At 43.0% G+C, this 16064-nt stretch overlaps 1 protein-coding gene across 2 annotated transcripts in view; it reads left to right on the top strand.

Annotated features, from left to right (window-relative positions):
- The window catches only part of LOC308402278 (mitogen-activated protein kinase kinase kinase 12-like), a 34662-nt gene that overhangs the window by 15673 nt on the left and 2925 nt on the right, over positions 1 to 16064 (top strand). The window contains exons 2-14 of one of the 2 annotated variants that reach the window (XM_080890973.1): positions 1296 to 1479; positions 3302 to 3828; positions 6080 to 6263; positions 6453 to 6644; positions 7280 to 7438; positions 9211 to 9369; positions 9514 to 9622; positions 11431 to 11540; positions 12062 to 12178; positions 12519 to 12656; positions 12742 to 13450; positions 15485 to 15552; positions 15684 to 15984. In XM_080890973.1, the coding sequence (XP_080747099.1) occupies positions 3336 to 3828; positions 6080 to 6263; positions 6453 to 6644; positions 7280 to 7438; positions 9211 to 9369; positions 9514 to 9622; positions 11431 to 11540; positions 12062 to 12178; positions 12519 to 12656; positions 12742 to 13450; positions 15485 to 15552; positions 15684 to 15984 (2739 nt within the window). In that variant the 5' untranslated portion in view covers positions 1296 to 1479; positions 3302 to 3335. The remainder of the gene's footprint in view (positions 1 to 1295; positions 1480 to 3301; positions 3829 to 6079; positions 6264 to 6452; positions 6645 to 7279; positions 7439 to 9210; positions 9370 to 9513; positions 9623 to 11430; positions 11541 to 12061; positions 12179 to 12518; positions 12657 to 12741; positions 13451 to 15484; positions 15553 to 15683; positions 15985 to 16064) is intronic. The other variant, XM_080890974.1, reaches the window with a different exon arrangement.

Here is a 16064-nt window from a genome sequence, read left to right as displayed (position 1 = left end):
AAAGACAAAGCTCACCCACAGCATCCTCAGCTGTTTCACGGCCCTTTATGCTTTTTAGCTGGAGGTTCTCCACTGTTTACACAAATTATTCATCTTGCAGCATTTCTCTAAATGTCGGCAGTTTTAAGTTGTAATGTTGTTGTTCAGTGTCAATATTCCCATGAAATGGCTTGACAAAATCCTGAAACATCCTGGGAAAAAATGGATTGGATATGGTTAAAATGTTGCAAGTGTTACTTCTTTATTTTTGGTACTGTTAAAAACAAAAAGTCTGAAAATCCGATCTGATTGCAAGTTTAAAGGAAGCCCTCTGAACAATAGGTAGCGGAGACACTCTGTTTTTGTGAAATAATATAAAAAGTTTGTCCTCATCAGAGTTTCTCCTTTCTGTACTTTTAATAGTCTAGTTTTGTTTAAAATGTATTTGCATTTGTTGCATCCTGGATCTTGTTTGTATGATAGTTGGGGTGTTGGAGAACCATGTGTGCCCTGTACGCTGCAAGGCCTTGAAAATACCTTGAATAATAACTTTATTTAAGGTGAAGGCAGTTATCTGCTGGTGGCGTGGTTCCTCAAACAGAGCTGAGCTTTGTGTTAGAAAAAATGACAGTTGTTTAAATTAGTTTGATATTTTATTTCATTCAGGTTAATTATGGTCGCTTAGGGAAACAAATGACGCTGGGGGACAGTCCCATTTAGGTTCTGCATGTGCTGTCCTGTCTCACAGAAATGGGTCAGGAGAGATTGGAGATGATGATGATATAATTTTTTTTTTTTTAAACAAACAAAAAAAACGTCCTTCCTTCGTGTCCCTTTTGTGGCAGACGGAGTCTGCAGATTATCCATCAATTACTCTGCGCTCTGTTCAGAGGGCGTTAATAGGTTTTGAGGGGATTTAAATGGTGCTGTCCAGTCAAATGCTGCATGCTTTGAGAATGACATCATTTTGGTCACCTCACATGCCGGCTGACCCTCCTCCCTGCTCTAAGAGTAGCCTCACTCGAGCCCGTGTACCTGCGGTTGTCCCGTCTCTCACCGGACTGCACTCGTCACTCCAGATTTCTCCTCTGATAGGAGGGCATCAGCGCTCCCTCCCTCCCACACAGCCTCGCTTCGCTCTCTCCATCGCTCGTGTTTACTACAGCCTGGGAGAGACGGTCGTATAAATTGCCTGGGAGTGCGCATATCGCAGCATCCTCAGAGGGGAATTGAAAAGGGGGAGGAGGTGTAGGATCAAGAAAACAACCCAAACAAGGAAAAATATCTGCGTTTTCTATCGTTTCAAATTAACGCAGGAGAAAAACAGACCTCCACAGAGCCCTGCGATTGGAAACCCGCGCTGGATGTAGAGAAGGCTGAGCGCGGATGCTCGATACACGGACAGGAGGACAAGGGAGAAAATCAGAAAGGACCAATAAATCCTAGAGAGGAATAATCTTTTGCAGTCATCAGCGATGGACTCCAGTTATCGGCATTGAGGTAGGAATCGTCAAATTGGCTTCTTCCAGTCGAGTTGTTAGGCAGGTAAGCATGAGGAGAAGCGGGTGGTCTTTGCATAAAATAACACGTTACTTCTTTTATTTTTTTTCCCCAATTTAAAGTGCCATCGTGCGTTTGAGTGTAACTTCAGTGCTGTCAGTGATGCTCCACTGGCGCTCCGGGTCGTAACCGCAGGAGGTGCCAGGAGAGGCAATGATGCGCCTCCGATACATCCACAATGCGCTGGCCTGTAACAGACCGTAGTTGCTCCTGCGGCTCCCGCAGCTGACACCTCGAAATAAAGAAAGTGAGAAACGGAGCAGGACTATTAGGAGGCAGGATCAGTCGGATGTGACTGATGTGTACACCAGATGTGTCTTAGTGGTTGAGTTTCTCTTAGTGCATCACATAATAATGAGGGTGGTTTTTCCAGACTTGGGGGTTTGTTGTTAGTTTCTTGGATAATGAAATCTCCAGGCTGACTCTGCCTTGTTTCAGAGTCTCTGATTAATCTGAGGACAGGGAATTATGGATGTTTATATGCATCTTGGGTAAGTCGGCTAATAGCTCATTCATCAGACATCAGCACTTTACTTCTAGTGGGAGTGTCACAGTGGGATGGTTGATGTAGTCTAATGGTAATTCACTCAATTTCCCTCAAATTGACCTCCAAATTGACTGATGTAGAAATGCATGAAGTGCATCTCATAATAACTGAAATGGAAATTGATGAGCTCCAAGTTCGGGGTTTTAACAAAAGTATCCTGTTTTCTTATTGTGCAAGTTTATTGTCCCATCTACTCCAAAACTGTGCTCTGCATTGCTGTGACTGTTCCTCATATTCTGCTGGTTCTTTATCAAGAACTTGAACATGATGATGATAGTACTACGAACATTTTGACTTGTGTTCTTGTTTTACCGAGCATGTAAATCCTGTTGTTGCTTGTCCATCAAAGGAGTGGTTTACTTCAAGAGGCTCTGGTGAGAAATAATGCATTTTTCTTCTCCATTGAGTGTGCAGATGCTGCTGCCCTTGGAAAAATGTACAGCTTTCACGAACCCTGCAGAATTTGCTCATTATTTTGTAATCTTATCCATTTTAATGTCACTCGAGTAAGATGTGAATAAACAGCTGTCTCACCATTAGGACTACAGAGCAGCAGTGAGTTAATCCTGCCGAACTAAAAGCAATGCAACGCTAAGCATGTAATACTCTGTATCAGTGTGATACCTAACAGTGTCAGTTTATTCTAAGAACGGGGGGTTGGTCTCTTTATTTTCTGTGCCCTCCACTGAAGGCTTAGCTATTATGCTGCAGACAGAATGTTCTTTTATCTCATAACCATTTTTCACATTTTAGTGTTTTATATCTACCGACTGGCATCTACCCAGTTGATGTCAGTCTCCCGACTACAGGGTACATGTGGACTGACACCTGTCTGTGTTTGTAAGAAATGCAGAAAACGATTATTGTCTGTGGATTTTTGTATCTATATATTTTTATTCTGATCTTGAACTCCATCTTTTCCTTTGGTATCTGTGGAGGAAGTCAAAACCTTTAAAATGCAGTTTGGTGATATTGATGAGAGGCTCAGGAAGATGTGCTTTGTCTGCCTATCAGACTTAGACTACAGACTTGTGTTGCACATATGACGTCATAGTAGCCAAAGCTTCTTTTTTTTCTTTTACTTAAAATGGAGCTAAAGATGACTACGCTCTCCTGCAAAATCAGCCACTACTGACAACTTTCAGAAAGAGTTCATTTAATCTTGATTTCACTCATATTATTTTATTTAAATTCCCTTCTTTCCCTCTTTTCCAGTTTTCTTCAGTTATTCTGATGACCACAGTCACTCATGGCCCTCATGCATGAACCTCGCGCCCCATCGCCCTCTCTTTCCGGCTTCAACACACCCCTCTCCGATCCTCCGTCTTTTCGCCGCCTCGATGCCGAAACACCCTGCACGCCAGAAATGGACTTGACCCCAACCCAGTGCGTTCTTCGCAACGTCCTCTCCATAGACACCGGAGGTGCTGTGGAACCCGGGGGTGGAGGAAGAGAGGGGCACACTACTGGACACAACCAGACACCCTGCGAGGAACAACAGGAGCACTTTGCCAACAGTGTCCTGAAACTCCATGAACACGATGGCGGTCCTGGAAGGACGGAGGGAGAGGGACCGGATATGGACAGCAGTGCGGTCAGGAGCCAGGCGAATGACGCCAGGTTACAGTGCCAGTCTACAGGAGGGGGAGGAGGGTTTTTGGAGGGGTTGTTTGGGTGTCTGCGGCCTGTCTGGACAATGATCGGCAAAGCCTACTCCACAGAGCACAAGCATGACCTGGACGGTGAGTCGAACCATCAGATTTATTTCAGTGTAAATGACTGAACACAAATATGCCTGAATTCTCACTTTTGCTTTTGCAATAAAAAAACAACCCCTAGCTCTCAATTAAATTTAATGATAAGCTTTGATATGCTAATTAAATGATCTTATCCCCCAGTTTAATTACATTAAACAGACAGTAGGTAAATGACTCCCGCAAAGGCCACGTTGTAAACAAACCCCTTCCTGACATGAACGAGCTGCAGCCAGCGAGGGAGACTCTATCAGAGCTGTAAAGGGCTTATTTTCCCCTGATATTCCCCCCCCCCCCATCCTTTTTCCTGCTCGTGCCCACCACCCACTACCACCCCCACAGTGAAACTAGCTCCCTGTGACGCTGTGTTGTTTATGTGTGCAGCCACTACAATAGCGCAGGGCTCCCCTGAGACCCCTCTGCCAAATCTGCCTCATGAATTATGCATGGCCATGCTCTGACCCTGCGCCTCTCATCTCTATTAACACAAACCTGACACACGCATGAGGATGAACGCGTGCACACATAAACACGTCCGCAAATAGAAACATTTCATATCTGCCGCTGACATAAACGCATAAAGTCATATAAGGTGCCAAAAACAAAAGTTGATGAAATAAATAGAGCATCAGACATCAGGCACCAAGGTGGCAGCTTTACACTTCTCCTCATCTTTATTGCCTTCTGATGTTTTATCATCCATTTGACTTCCACGTATCCCCTCTCCTCCCCTCCTTTTTCCATCCCTCATTGTCTCCCTTCCTCTCCTTTTCATCCCGTGCTGTTATCACTCCCAGCCCATCTGCACCTCGCTGTTCCCCTCCTCTCTGCGCCATCACGGGGAGTCTCACGCACACCAATAAGAGCAAAACGGATATTATAAAAGTGAAATAAATGGGCCTTTTGTAACCAAATCCTCAGCCACTATATAACAACACCGACTCTTTTTTTCAGTATTGACTGGAACTAACAATATATATCTGTAAAAAGCTGGTCCTCTATTGATTCTGAAGGACTGAAGGTATCTGGTAATGCGCTAAATTGTCCCCTCTTTTTTGTTTCAAATGAAACAAAGACACACGGAGATTCTGGTTTATCAGATGTGGCTTCATGTCTTTATTGAGGAAAATTTGAGGGGCTCATTAGAGACTGAGCCCACAATCAATCACCGGCATTAATCATTCATTTCATCCTTATTAATATGATAAATGTGTCTGAAGCTTCTTTCCCCGGGTTAAAAACAGCAGCAGGGTAGGCTGTCTATCTTCTCTCTATTAACAGTCTGTCTTCAGCCACATGGACCCCTGCTGACCGGTGGGGAATCCCCCTCCCATCTTTTCTCTTTGCACACAGACACACACACACGAGTGCTATCCAACCACCTCCCGTTCACCATACATCCACATTCAGACTCTGAAATTCCCTCCCTCTTCCAGCCCCCTCCCGAGCGCTGGACCCCTGTTTTGCGTCAGCCCCACAATGGCACTAAGGAGGATTTAAGAGGCTGAGAGAGAATTAACCGCAGGAGATTAGAGCTTTATGTCTGTCTGCCTGCACACCCCAGGCTTAGGTTAAGGTGAGGTTCAACAGCAGAACAAGATATCAACTGGGGATTCCGTTTTGAGATTTTACTCTAACGGGTTTAGCCTTTCGTTGCAGCACGCCAGCGACTGTAATGATGCTGGATGTTTCACGTGTTAGCAGGTTTGGGTTTATACTCGGTCTTTTTGGTGTTTTATGTTTGCTGTACTTACACACAGCAGTGTAAACACTGATGTTTAGCAAATGTCATGTTTACCACATATATCGCTTAGTAAGGATGCTAAAAACACACAAACCAGACAAAAAGTGGGGGGATCCCCAGTGTTTCGAGGATGTGTCACCTTGAAAACTTGTAGCAATGTCTCAGCGACCCACTTTGAACCACAAAGAGAAGTTGTCAGGGAATCATTAAGGTCCCTATTACTCATTCATTAGAGAGAATACATATCAGTTTAAAAGCTGCTGAGATTTTAAAGTATATTAGACAAACGACACAAGGGGCCTAATCTGTGTCACATCAAATGTCCCATAGTCTGGTAGCCAGGCTGACTTTTCAACATCACCAAACAAAGACCTGCAGCTACTTTCAAGCATCATTTTGCAGCAGAGTTTCATCATTCAGCATGACAAAACATGTCAGTAGACATTAGTGAAACCATTCCTTTCTTCTATATGCGCTTTTTTTTTCTGGCTTCAGAGGAGTGGGAAGTCCCATTCGAGGAGATATCGGACCTGCAGTGGGTGGGCAGCGGAGCCCAGGGCGCCGTCTTCCTCGGTAGATTGCACGGCCAGGAAGTGGCTGTGAAGAAAGTGCGGAACATCAAAGAGACAGACATCAAGCACCTGCGGAAGCTCAAACATCCCAACATCATCACCTTCAAGTAAGCAGATGTGATCACTTGGCTTAGGTGGAAATAGAGAGGCTATCAATAATGGTTTCAGTCATTTTGAATAGGAAGAATGTTCTTTGATGGAATAAGATGAACATTTGGGCACTTAAGCTTTCATTTGTCTACATTTGTAACGGCAAACATTGCAAATTCAAACATAACCTTTCTTTACTCTGTCAGAGGTATCTGTACCCAGGCTCCTTGTTATTGTATCATCATGGAGTACTGCGCCCAGGGACAGCTGTACGAGGTGCTGAGAGCAGGGAGGAAGATCACGCCATCCCTGCTCATGGACTGGGCCATGGGCATCGCTGGAGGCATGAACTATCTTCACCTCCACAAAATCATCCACAGAGACCTCAAATCACCCAAGTGAGCTTTTTCTTTTTCTTTTTCTTTTTATATATACATCTAAGTTTAATTTTTTTTAATTTACGTTTTAGTGCATTATAGAAACAGTGGAAGGGTGAAGAAGCAATGAAAGAGATGCAGTGACTTCTAGATTAAAAGAAAAATAACAGAAGTGGGTCTTTCTCCATTCTGTTTGTTTTAAATAACCCACAAATGTTAATGCTTTACCCTTTGAAAACCTACTAGGAGAGGTTTTTGTCATATTTCAGACTTCTTATAAATCAAAATACTGGGTTTGCATCAAAAGTTAGTGAGGCTGGTCTCTGCCTTGCAGCTACCCTTGGAAAAGCCCAGAAAGTATTCTAATGGTTGTTAAATGTCTTTAATGCTGTATAAGAGTACAAGGAGCTGGTCACATGTTGTCTTTGTGGGGGAAAAAGTTCAGATTTGTGATGCTTATATCCCAAACCACAGCTTCAGAACCACTACTTTAGTTAATTGCAATTAACAGCTATGATCATTTGTATGATTTGTGAGGAAATTAATGTGAAAGTCCCCAAATGCCTCACCACTGGTCAGGGTTTGACAAAACATGAAGTGCTAATGTGTTTTATTACTGACTGTTTAAACCTGATGGATGGGATGTTTCATTCCAGCATACTGATCACCTATGACGATGCAGTGAAGATCTCTGACTTTGGCACATCTAAGGAGCTCAATGACAAGAGCACTAAGATGTCCTTTGCTGGCACTGTAGCCTGGATGGCCCCCGAGGTCATACGTAATGAACCGGTCTCGGAGAAGGTGGATATTTGGTGAGTGTCATAACTCCTCTGAACTGTCCCTTTGCATTATTGAAATTTTACCATAAGAGTTTTCTTATCTGTCACCAAATCAACACAGAATCTCATTAGTTGCCGTCTACTACGGTGCAGAGTGAAGGATCCTCTTCCCAGCCAATCTTTTCAGCATTACAATATCTCATTACATGAAATTCTATAGGGTCTCTGCTATTTCTGATGGGTTGCCCTCTTATGAGCACTGATTTTTTTTTTCCCCCCTCCACACTCTCTGCCTCTCTTTTTCTCCTATACTGTATTCCTCCACCAGTCTTCCTCTGTGTCCTGAAAGAAACGCTAGCTAATTTAATAATTGATTTGCCAGATGCTGCAGTGCTCAGGAGAGGCTGGAATAACCTTCCGAGCCTATGGATGCTTTGGCCCAGAGCCAGCAGTGCATTAGCAGAGAAGTGAAAATAGGATTAAAAAGCTTTTGATGTAGAAGCAAAGCAAAACATGGGTGTGTACTGCACAGTTTTGTTTAAATATATGTAAATCGCTTAGCAGTACTGTTTCTGACAGGAGTGCCGGAGGAGGAGAGGCTGTTGTTAAGGATTTACATGTGTTGTACATATTTGATTTAGTTATGACATACATTTCCTGAATGTTTTTAACGTTCTTCACGAGTCGAGAGAAAAAGACTTCCACAAATAATTTCTAAGCCAAGGGGAAAATACATGCAGTGCCTTGGGATCATCAGTACATATTCTCCTTTAATATAAAAAATCGTGAACATGGAGATGGAAGGACTCATTTTGAAACACAACATCATAAACCAACCTAACCTTATGTTAAGGTGCTGTTGGCACCTTGGATATTGTACACGGTCTCCATCGCAACCCAGAGAATCACCAGCAACAGACTTTCCTTAGTTACCGTCCCCACGGGTGCGCTCTCTTCTTCTTCTAGTGCTAAACTGAAACAGTGAAGCGTAATGGAACAAGTGTTATTATGGCTCTTATCGGCTGTATTTCTTGAATCGTTAAAATGATTAGCGAACATTGTTTCTTCCAGAATTAATTAAAATATCCCATAAAACATTAGAAAAATTAGAGCTGGTTCACATGATCCACAACTTCCTACATAATCCTTATTTATAAGCCAGAGTTGAAATGGTAATGTTGAGGACTGCCACTTTTAATGACATCATAGATGACATAGGAGCAGAAAAAACATCAATACTCTGTCATTTCTTTAAAAGTAGTCGTCAGAAACGTTTCTCCAGATGTCTTGAATGTCATTCAAAGCTCTTCTTTCTGCCTTTTTCTGCCTTTCTATGCTGTATTTTTTTTATTTATGACAGAATCTTTCAATAAATCTCTTTCAATAAATTCCCATTTTCCTTCCTCCTGCTGCTTGCTAGATATTTTATCTTTCATGGCCAGTTCTCTTCGAACCTTAGAGACGATTGTGTGAGAAAATCCAGTAGATCTGCAGCTTCTGAAATCTATGAGTACTTCCCTAAATGCACCGAGTTTCTTCCATGTGATTGGCTGGTTATATATTCAGTATATAAGGGGAATTATAGGTTCGCTTTAAGTTTAAGTCATCAAAGACTCCCTATAAGGCACTGGAGCTTTTGCTTGTGGTATCCATCAGAAACAGCTGCTGGAATAGCTCAGAAAGCAAGATTTCCTTCTCACAGGAAGTTAAAAGTGTGACATTTCTGTGAGGCTGCCTTTTATCTGCCAACTTCACATCTTTATCCAAATGTCTGGAGGAAAGAAACATGGCTCGTATCTCTGCAGGTCATTTGGTGTTGTGCTGTGGGAGATGTTGACAGGAGAGGTGCCGTACAAGGATGTGGACTCCTCCGCTATCATCTGGGGAGTGGGCAACAACAGTCTGCAGCTGCCCGTGCCCGACACCTGTCCAGAGAGCTTCAAACTGCTGCTGAGGCAATGCTGGTGAGCAGACGTGAAGGGAGACGAAATTGGAGGGAAGAAAAAAGATAAAATCGTTGAGAGGAAAGATGCTTTAAGAAGGTGGAAAGAATAAATGTCACACACAGAGGGGGACGCTAATAAAGCCATGATTTAAACTGTTCACAGGAACTGCAAGCCCAGAAATAGACCTTCGTTTCGACAGATTCTCCTGCATCTGGACATTGCCTCAGCGGATATATTGTCAACCCCACAAGAAACTTACTTTAAGTCTCAGGTAAGCTTCTTTTGCCCTTTTTATAGTTTCATTATTCTCTTCAGACAATCTGACCTGAATGGAAGATGCTCACATGCTTTCTTACGTTTCTTTTTAGCTTCTCTCTCTTCTCTCTCTGTGCACTCACAGGTGTATTGTTATAAGATTGACCCAAGGAAATATGAACCAGACCACAGAGACGGGCCTTTTTGTTAAGCATTATTTTTCAGAGCCAGTTTACACAATGTTGGGGTCACCCAGTAAAATTCAGACCTTGTAGCTTATTTTTAAACCAAATAAATATTGAGAATATGAGCTCTGTATGTCTGTTCGAACATCAGCCAGCATCACTAACAGTCATTTGTGGCATTTGTTCCCATTGTGCTGCGTAACTACAGCCAGAGCAGGCAGCTGCACACATGGGAGCACTAATAATACCTGTCCTCTCATTCACAACATATTATTGTGAGTTCCTCAGTCTCTGACCGTAGATCAGGACTCGCATGTAACAGGGAATAAAGAAAACATTTTACTGTCTTCGTGATATCACAGTGTAGTTCAGTAACACCGGGTGTCTGCCTCTGAGTGCGCGTGGAGACGCAAGGATACGACAAACATATTCGACCTCTGCAAACGAAACTGGATGAAGGAGAATCACAGATGTATAATTGTGTGGAAGATATGTTGTTGCTCAGCCATGCGGATCCATTTATAACTCAAGCATGTATAATTATGAGACACGCTTGTGCACACAGACTCACAAAATAAATAAGATTTTCTGTCCCTTTTTAGAGTAATCCACTGCTTCTCCCTCTGGTTATATCTCATGGTGCAAAACATAAACCTCTTTCATTTTCTCCACTTATCCTTGATCCTTTATTTCTCCCTGTCCCCCTTCCCCCCCCTGCAGCCCTCTGCAGTTTCTCCCCTCTCTGCCCCATAATGGATTTTTCTTGTGACGTTAGAAAGAAGTATTTGCTGCTGGAGTGTATTGATTGGTTTAATGGTAGGGAGCTGAGAGCAAGGAGAGAGAGGAGAAAGAGGGGGACTGGAGACAGGAGACTGCAGAGAGTCCATTAGCTTAATAAGAAGAGCATCCTTTATGCACAGATATACACACACATGCACGTGCATGTACACACACACACTCATAAATCTGACTTCCCTTCTCCTTTGATATGACAGTTATCAGATAACAGCTGTCATCCTGCACTGTGTACAAAAAAAAAGTGTGTACTGCATTTTTTTGTGGTGGGGGGGGGTTTGGGGTTTTTTGCCTTTCATGTCAATTCTTGTTCAGTTTTGCTCCATCAGTACTGATTATCATCTGACAGCCTAATGGATTTTGTCTCAGTGATATATACACGAGTCGCTGTGCAAATTATGAGGGTTTTTTGGTAGAAGATCAAGGTTGGGTTTACTCATAGCATTGAAATCATTTTTCATTAAGCTCATTTTCATGACTCATAAACTTGAGTCATATAAATTATCTCAGTGACAAACAGGAACTGTTTCATCTTCCAAGTGTGCAAATCTAATAAATGCAACAGTTAAAAAAAACAGAAAGAAAGGAAAAAAATGTGAATGTGCAATGAAGCATGTTTGATCACCCCACTGTTCTACTACAGGCTGCTGACCTCTGGTGACTTTATTAATAAAGGTGGCTCTGGGTTTTTGAATGTCTGTACATGCATGTATATTTTAAATTTAATAGCAAGTGCAGGATTTTATCAGGTTGACAAGGATGTTTTTCTACCTGATGTTATAAACTGTTCATTTGCACTTGCACTCGTTCTGATGGATATGTGGTGTTTTGTGTGTTCTGCCAGGCGGAGTGGAGAGATGAGGTGAGACATCATTTTGAGAAGATTAAGTCCGAGGGCACGTGTCTTCACCGGCTGGACGAGGAGCTGATAAAACGGCGCAGGGAAGAACTGAGGTAAGATGTACCTCAGTAAGATTGATATTATCATCTGTATTAGTTTATATTTGGCAGTGTAGCTCTGGGCTTCAACTTCACCGTTTTTCGTGTAAACACATGGAAAGCTGGAGGCAGACAGAGCAGTAGGAACTGAACAGAGTGAACTTTACTGACTGCAGATATGCCTTTAATTCAGAAACAACAGGAAAAGCAAGAGCTGGGGTACAGGTGGGTTGTAAAGTGGCTTGCAGATGCTTAACAAGTGAGAATACACCCTCTATGATATTTGCCAACTGAATGTGGAGACGGGTATTAGCTGATTTGGGACTGTGGCTGAACTAATGCTAGAGTGGATTTATGTGAACATCACAGCCTGTATTAAAGTGGAAGTGATATTGAAAGCAGCAAAGGTTGATTAATGGAAAACAGAATGTAAATCCAAAATGTAGAGCAAATAATCAGTTTCTATATACTAGGTGTAGTAGGTAAGTATCAGTATTGCCTATTTATAGCCTTCCCCTACTTTCTTCCCCTCGCAGACATGCACTGGACATCCGAGAACACTACGAGAGGAAGCTGGAGAGAGCCAATAACCTCTACATGGAACTGAATGCTATCATGCTGCAGCTGGAGATCAAAGAGAAGGAGCTGCTTAAGTATGAAGACAAACTTAAATTTTTCTTTTTGCAGACTACAGGGTGTATCAGAAAAAATCCTCTGATGTCAAAACGCCATATTTTTTAAAGTAGAGGGCACAGACTGAATATAAAGTAATTATATATAAAGAAATTGATGGCTTCACTTATTAAAATACCCTAAAAGCTTTTTAATACATCAGCATCGGTGAAGTAAATAAAAGACGGAAAAGTGAATCTGAAATGTGACATAAGTGGCCATTACATATATAGTCATACGAGGCTATTGCATGTCATAGGCCGCTCTCTTATGCTCAGTGACATCCATTAAAGGGGTATTGACTTTGTGTTTAAACATTAGGAGGGAGCAGTCACTGGACAAGAAGTACCCAGGCTGCTTCAAGCACCACAGTACCAGACAGTCAGCCTCCTCCAATTCCATGGAGAAGCTCATGAAGAAACGTAATGTACCTCAGAAACTGCCCTCGCACAGCAAGAGGTGAGGCGACAAGGAAGATGTCTCGTCCTGTAGTTTATATAGCAATAATTTGCTAATAACATTCGTCTGTGTTTGTCCTTTCCAGGCCAGACTTACTAAAGTCAGACGTCATCCTCCCTAAGCTGGACTCATCCATGACCCAGGTCACAATCCCCAACAAGGGCTCTACCTCCCCCGGTCGCTCACGCCGAGGAAAACCTCGCTACAGAAAGGCTGGAAAAGGCAGCAGTGGCGACCTGGCTCAGCTGAAAGCCACTCTGTCCTCGTCTTTAGCAATGATCAATGCAACCTCGTCTGTTCCCAGCAAGCACCGTCTAGACCCCAGCGCAGCCCTCAGGGGCTTACAGCATGACCTTCTACTCAAAAAGATGTCCTCCTCCAGCCCCGATCTTATTTCTACCACTCTGGAGGTCGAGGGCAGGAGGAAAGGCCAGGTGAGATCAGGGCTGGACAGAGCGGGCAGTCAGAGCGCCTCAGCTGGGCTGGAAGAGAGCAGAAGGACTGATGGGCCAGAGCGGGGCCCTGACGTGGGTGTAGGCGGGGATGACTTGGCAGAAACGCCTCCACGCAGTGATACACCGAGCGAAGACGCGGCATCTATTCCTTTTTCCAGTAGCCCTGACTCCCCTTGTGGCAGAGGAGCAGCGGCGGGCAGGGCGTCCGCACTCGGGAACACTCGTGTCACCCACGAAGGTGAGGAGAAGGAGGAAGGGACGGTGATTACACGCTCTCCCAGAAGTCAACGGCTTACGCCTTCAGCACTGCTCTACAGGGCAGCAGTCACACGCAGTCAGGTGAGAATTTAATACAGCTTGTATGTCAACATATTTCTGTCTGAAGCTCGGAGCCATAAATCTCAACCTAAATAGCACAGACGTACACCAACATATATCAGTATTTCTGTCCATATTTTATCAAAGGGCTCTTTAATCTATTCAGAATTATAATTATAGGAGTTCACCTTTCGCGGTCTTGCTGTTTTCGCTGATTTTTTTTTTTCTTGTGCACTTTTGGATGCTTTTTTTTTTTTTTTTTTTTTTTTTTTTTACAGCGCATTGTATTCTGCATCCTGATTGTCCATTGTCAATCTCGTGCCATGCCTCCTGTACAGGATGCGTTCAGCTTGTCAAATTTACATAAATCTTTGCTTGCTAGCAGTGTGACTCTGAAGTGCTGCACTGTATGTTTGTAAGTTTTCTTCCCAACGAACACAACAATCTCAACAAGAGAGAAAAGTGTGAAAATGTTTATGCCTGTCTGAGAAAAGTTTATAAAGTGTGTCGTGAGGGGTTTTACAGCCTTAAAACATCTATAATTGTAAAAATATAAAGTTGGCTACTTCGTGGATTTCACTTATCGCGTGTTATTTTAAGAACGTAACTCCCACGATAAACAAGGGACCACTGTGTAGTATTTTCTGATTTACTGAGTGATGAAAAGAGATGCGTTTGAATACCGAAAACTTGAATTTATGTACATGAACACTACATCAGGAAAAAACTTGAGGTTTCACATTAATATCTGTTGGTTTAAATTTCTTCTCTATTCAGCTACAGTGTCTCCCCTTACTTTGCTCAATATACAGTCACCGGACACTTTATTAGGTACCTCTTTCTAGTCTTGGATTAGGTTTCTTTGTCCTTTGCAATACATTCAATAATGTGTTGTAAACACTGATCAGAGATTTGGTCCATATTGACATGATAGCATCACAATTACTGCAGGTTTATCGGTTGCACATCCCAAATCCCCCCTTTCACCGCCTATTAGATTGAGATCTGGTGACTGTGAAGCCCATTTAAGTACAGTAAAACTCATTGTTATGTCTAAAAAACCAGTTTGAGATGATTTGAGCTTTGTGACATGGTGCGTAAGCTTGCCATCAGCCATCAGAGGATGTGGTCATGATCAGGAACAATACTCGGGTATGCTGTGGGTTTGAAACGATGTTCAGTTGGTACAAGGGGTCCAATATGTGCCCAGAAAATATCTCCCACCCCATCCTGCTTTTGCTTGATCAGTAAACATGGGATGAATCCAAGCTTTCATGTTGTTTACACTAAATTCTGACATTACCATCCAAATATTGCAGCAGAAATTGAGGCGTGGGAGCATTTTTTTTCAATCTTCTATTTTCCATTTTTGGTGAATGTGTGCAAATCACAGCCTCGGTTTCCTGATCTCAGTGGACAGGAGTTAGCACATGGTGTGGTCTTCTGCTTCCAGGATTGATGTGGTGTGCATTCAGAGATGCTCTTCTGCATGGCTTGGTTGTAACAAGTGGATATTTGAGATACTGTTGCCTTCCTATCAGGTTGAAGCAGAGAGATGATTGTGCAGAAAAATCGCTGTAAATCAGCAGTTTCTGAAATACTTAGATCAGCCCGTGTGGCACCAACAACCGTGTCACATTCAAACCGTGTCACTTAAGTCACATGATGCTGTTTGAACTTCGGCAAGTCATCTGGACAGGCCCGAATGCCCCGAGCTGCTGCCATGTGATTGGCTGATTAGATATATTCGTTAATGAGCGCAACTTCCTTCTTTCCATTAGGTGCAACTCATTTAGATAAACACAACTAACACAAAAAACTCGAACCTTAGTAAAAAGTAAAAAATTCAGTGGGATTACGGTCCAATGAATTTGGAGTCAGTTATTGGTTCTTGTGCACTGACTGCTCACGTATCAGTGGTTGCACCTTCAAAAGTCTGTTTTATGTGTTCTAGCCGAATAGCGTGAGATTGTTTTATCTATTCTCAGACTTATCAGACATCTCAGCTCAATTAAGTCTAATTACAGCACATTGGAAAATGCTTTTTCTCCACAGAGACGTGGAGTGTCATCAGAGGAAGAGGAAGGAGAAGTGGACAGTGAAGTGGAGTTGCCGAGGAGACGGTACTTAGTGCATTTTCATACCGCTGCTTGTTGTGTATCAATATCTGTATGTACTATCCTTTAGCCATGGTCACTAACATACTTGCGGATTTTCATTAAAATGCGTATTCTCATATTGCGTACCCTTTCAGGCGGCCTGTGAGCATCACCAAATGCCAGTCCCTGTCGACCTTTAGCTCAGAGAACCTATCGGTTTCGGACGGTGAGGAGGGCAACACTACTGACCACTCCCACAGCGGTACGCCCGACGTGGTCAGCACCAACACAGACGAGCGACTGGATGACAAGAGCGACGACCTGCTGTCTCAGAGCTCGGAGATTCCTGCTGACCCGTCTGACCCGACTCAGCTGGGCTCCGATGGTCTGTCTGAAAAAGAAGCCATTCTGCAACAAGTCAAGACGCAGCTCGCCTCAAATGACCCCAATTATGAGGTAAGGCAGAAAGAGTGAAATGTAGTATAGAGGTCTGATATCTGCCAGATACACAAACATCTTTTCTGGCAAGGAGATGA

Source organism: Rhamphochromis sp. 'chilingali' (genome assembly GCF_963969265.1).
Source record: "Rhamphochromis sp. 'chilingali' genome assembly, chromosome: 9".
Taxonomy (NCBI): Eukaryota; Metazoa; Chordata; class Actinopteri; order Cichliformes; family Cichlidae; genus Rhamphochromis; species Rhamphochromis sp. 'chilingali'.
This window is presented reverse-complemented; position numbering and strand designations above follow the sequence as displayed.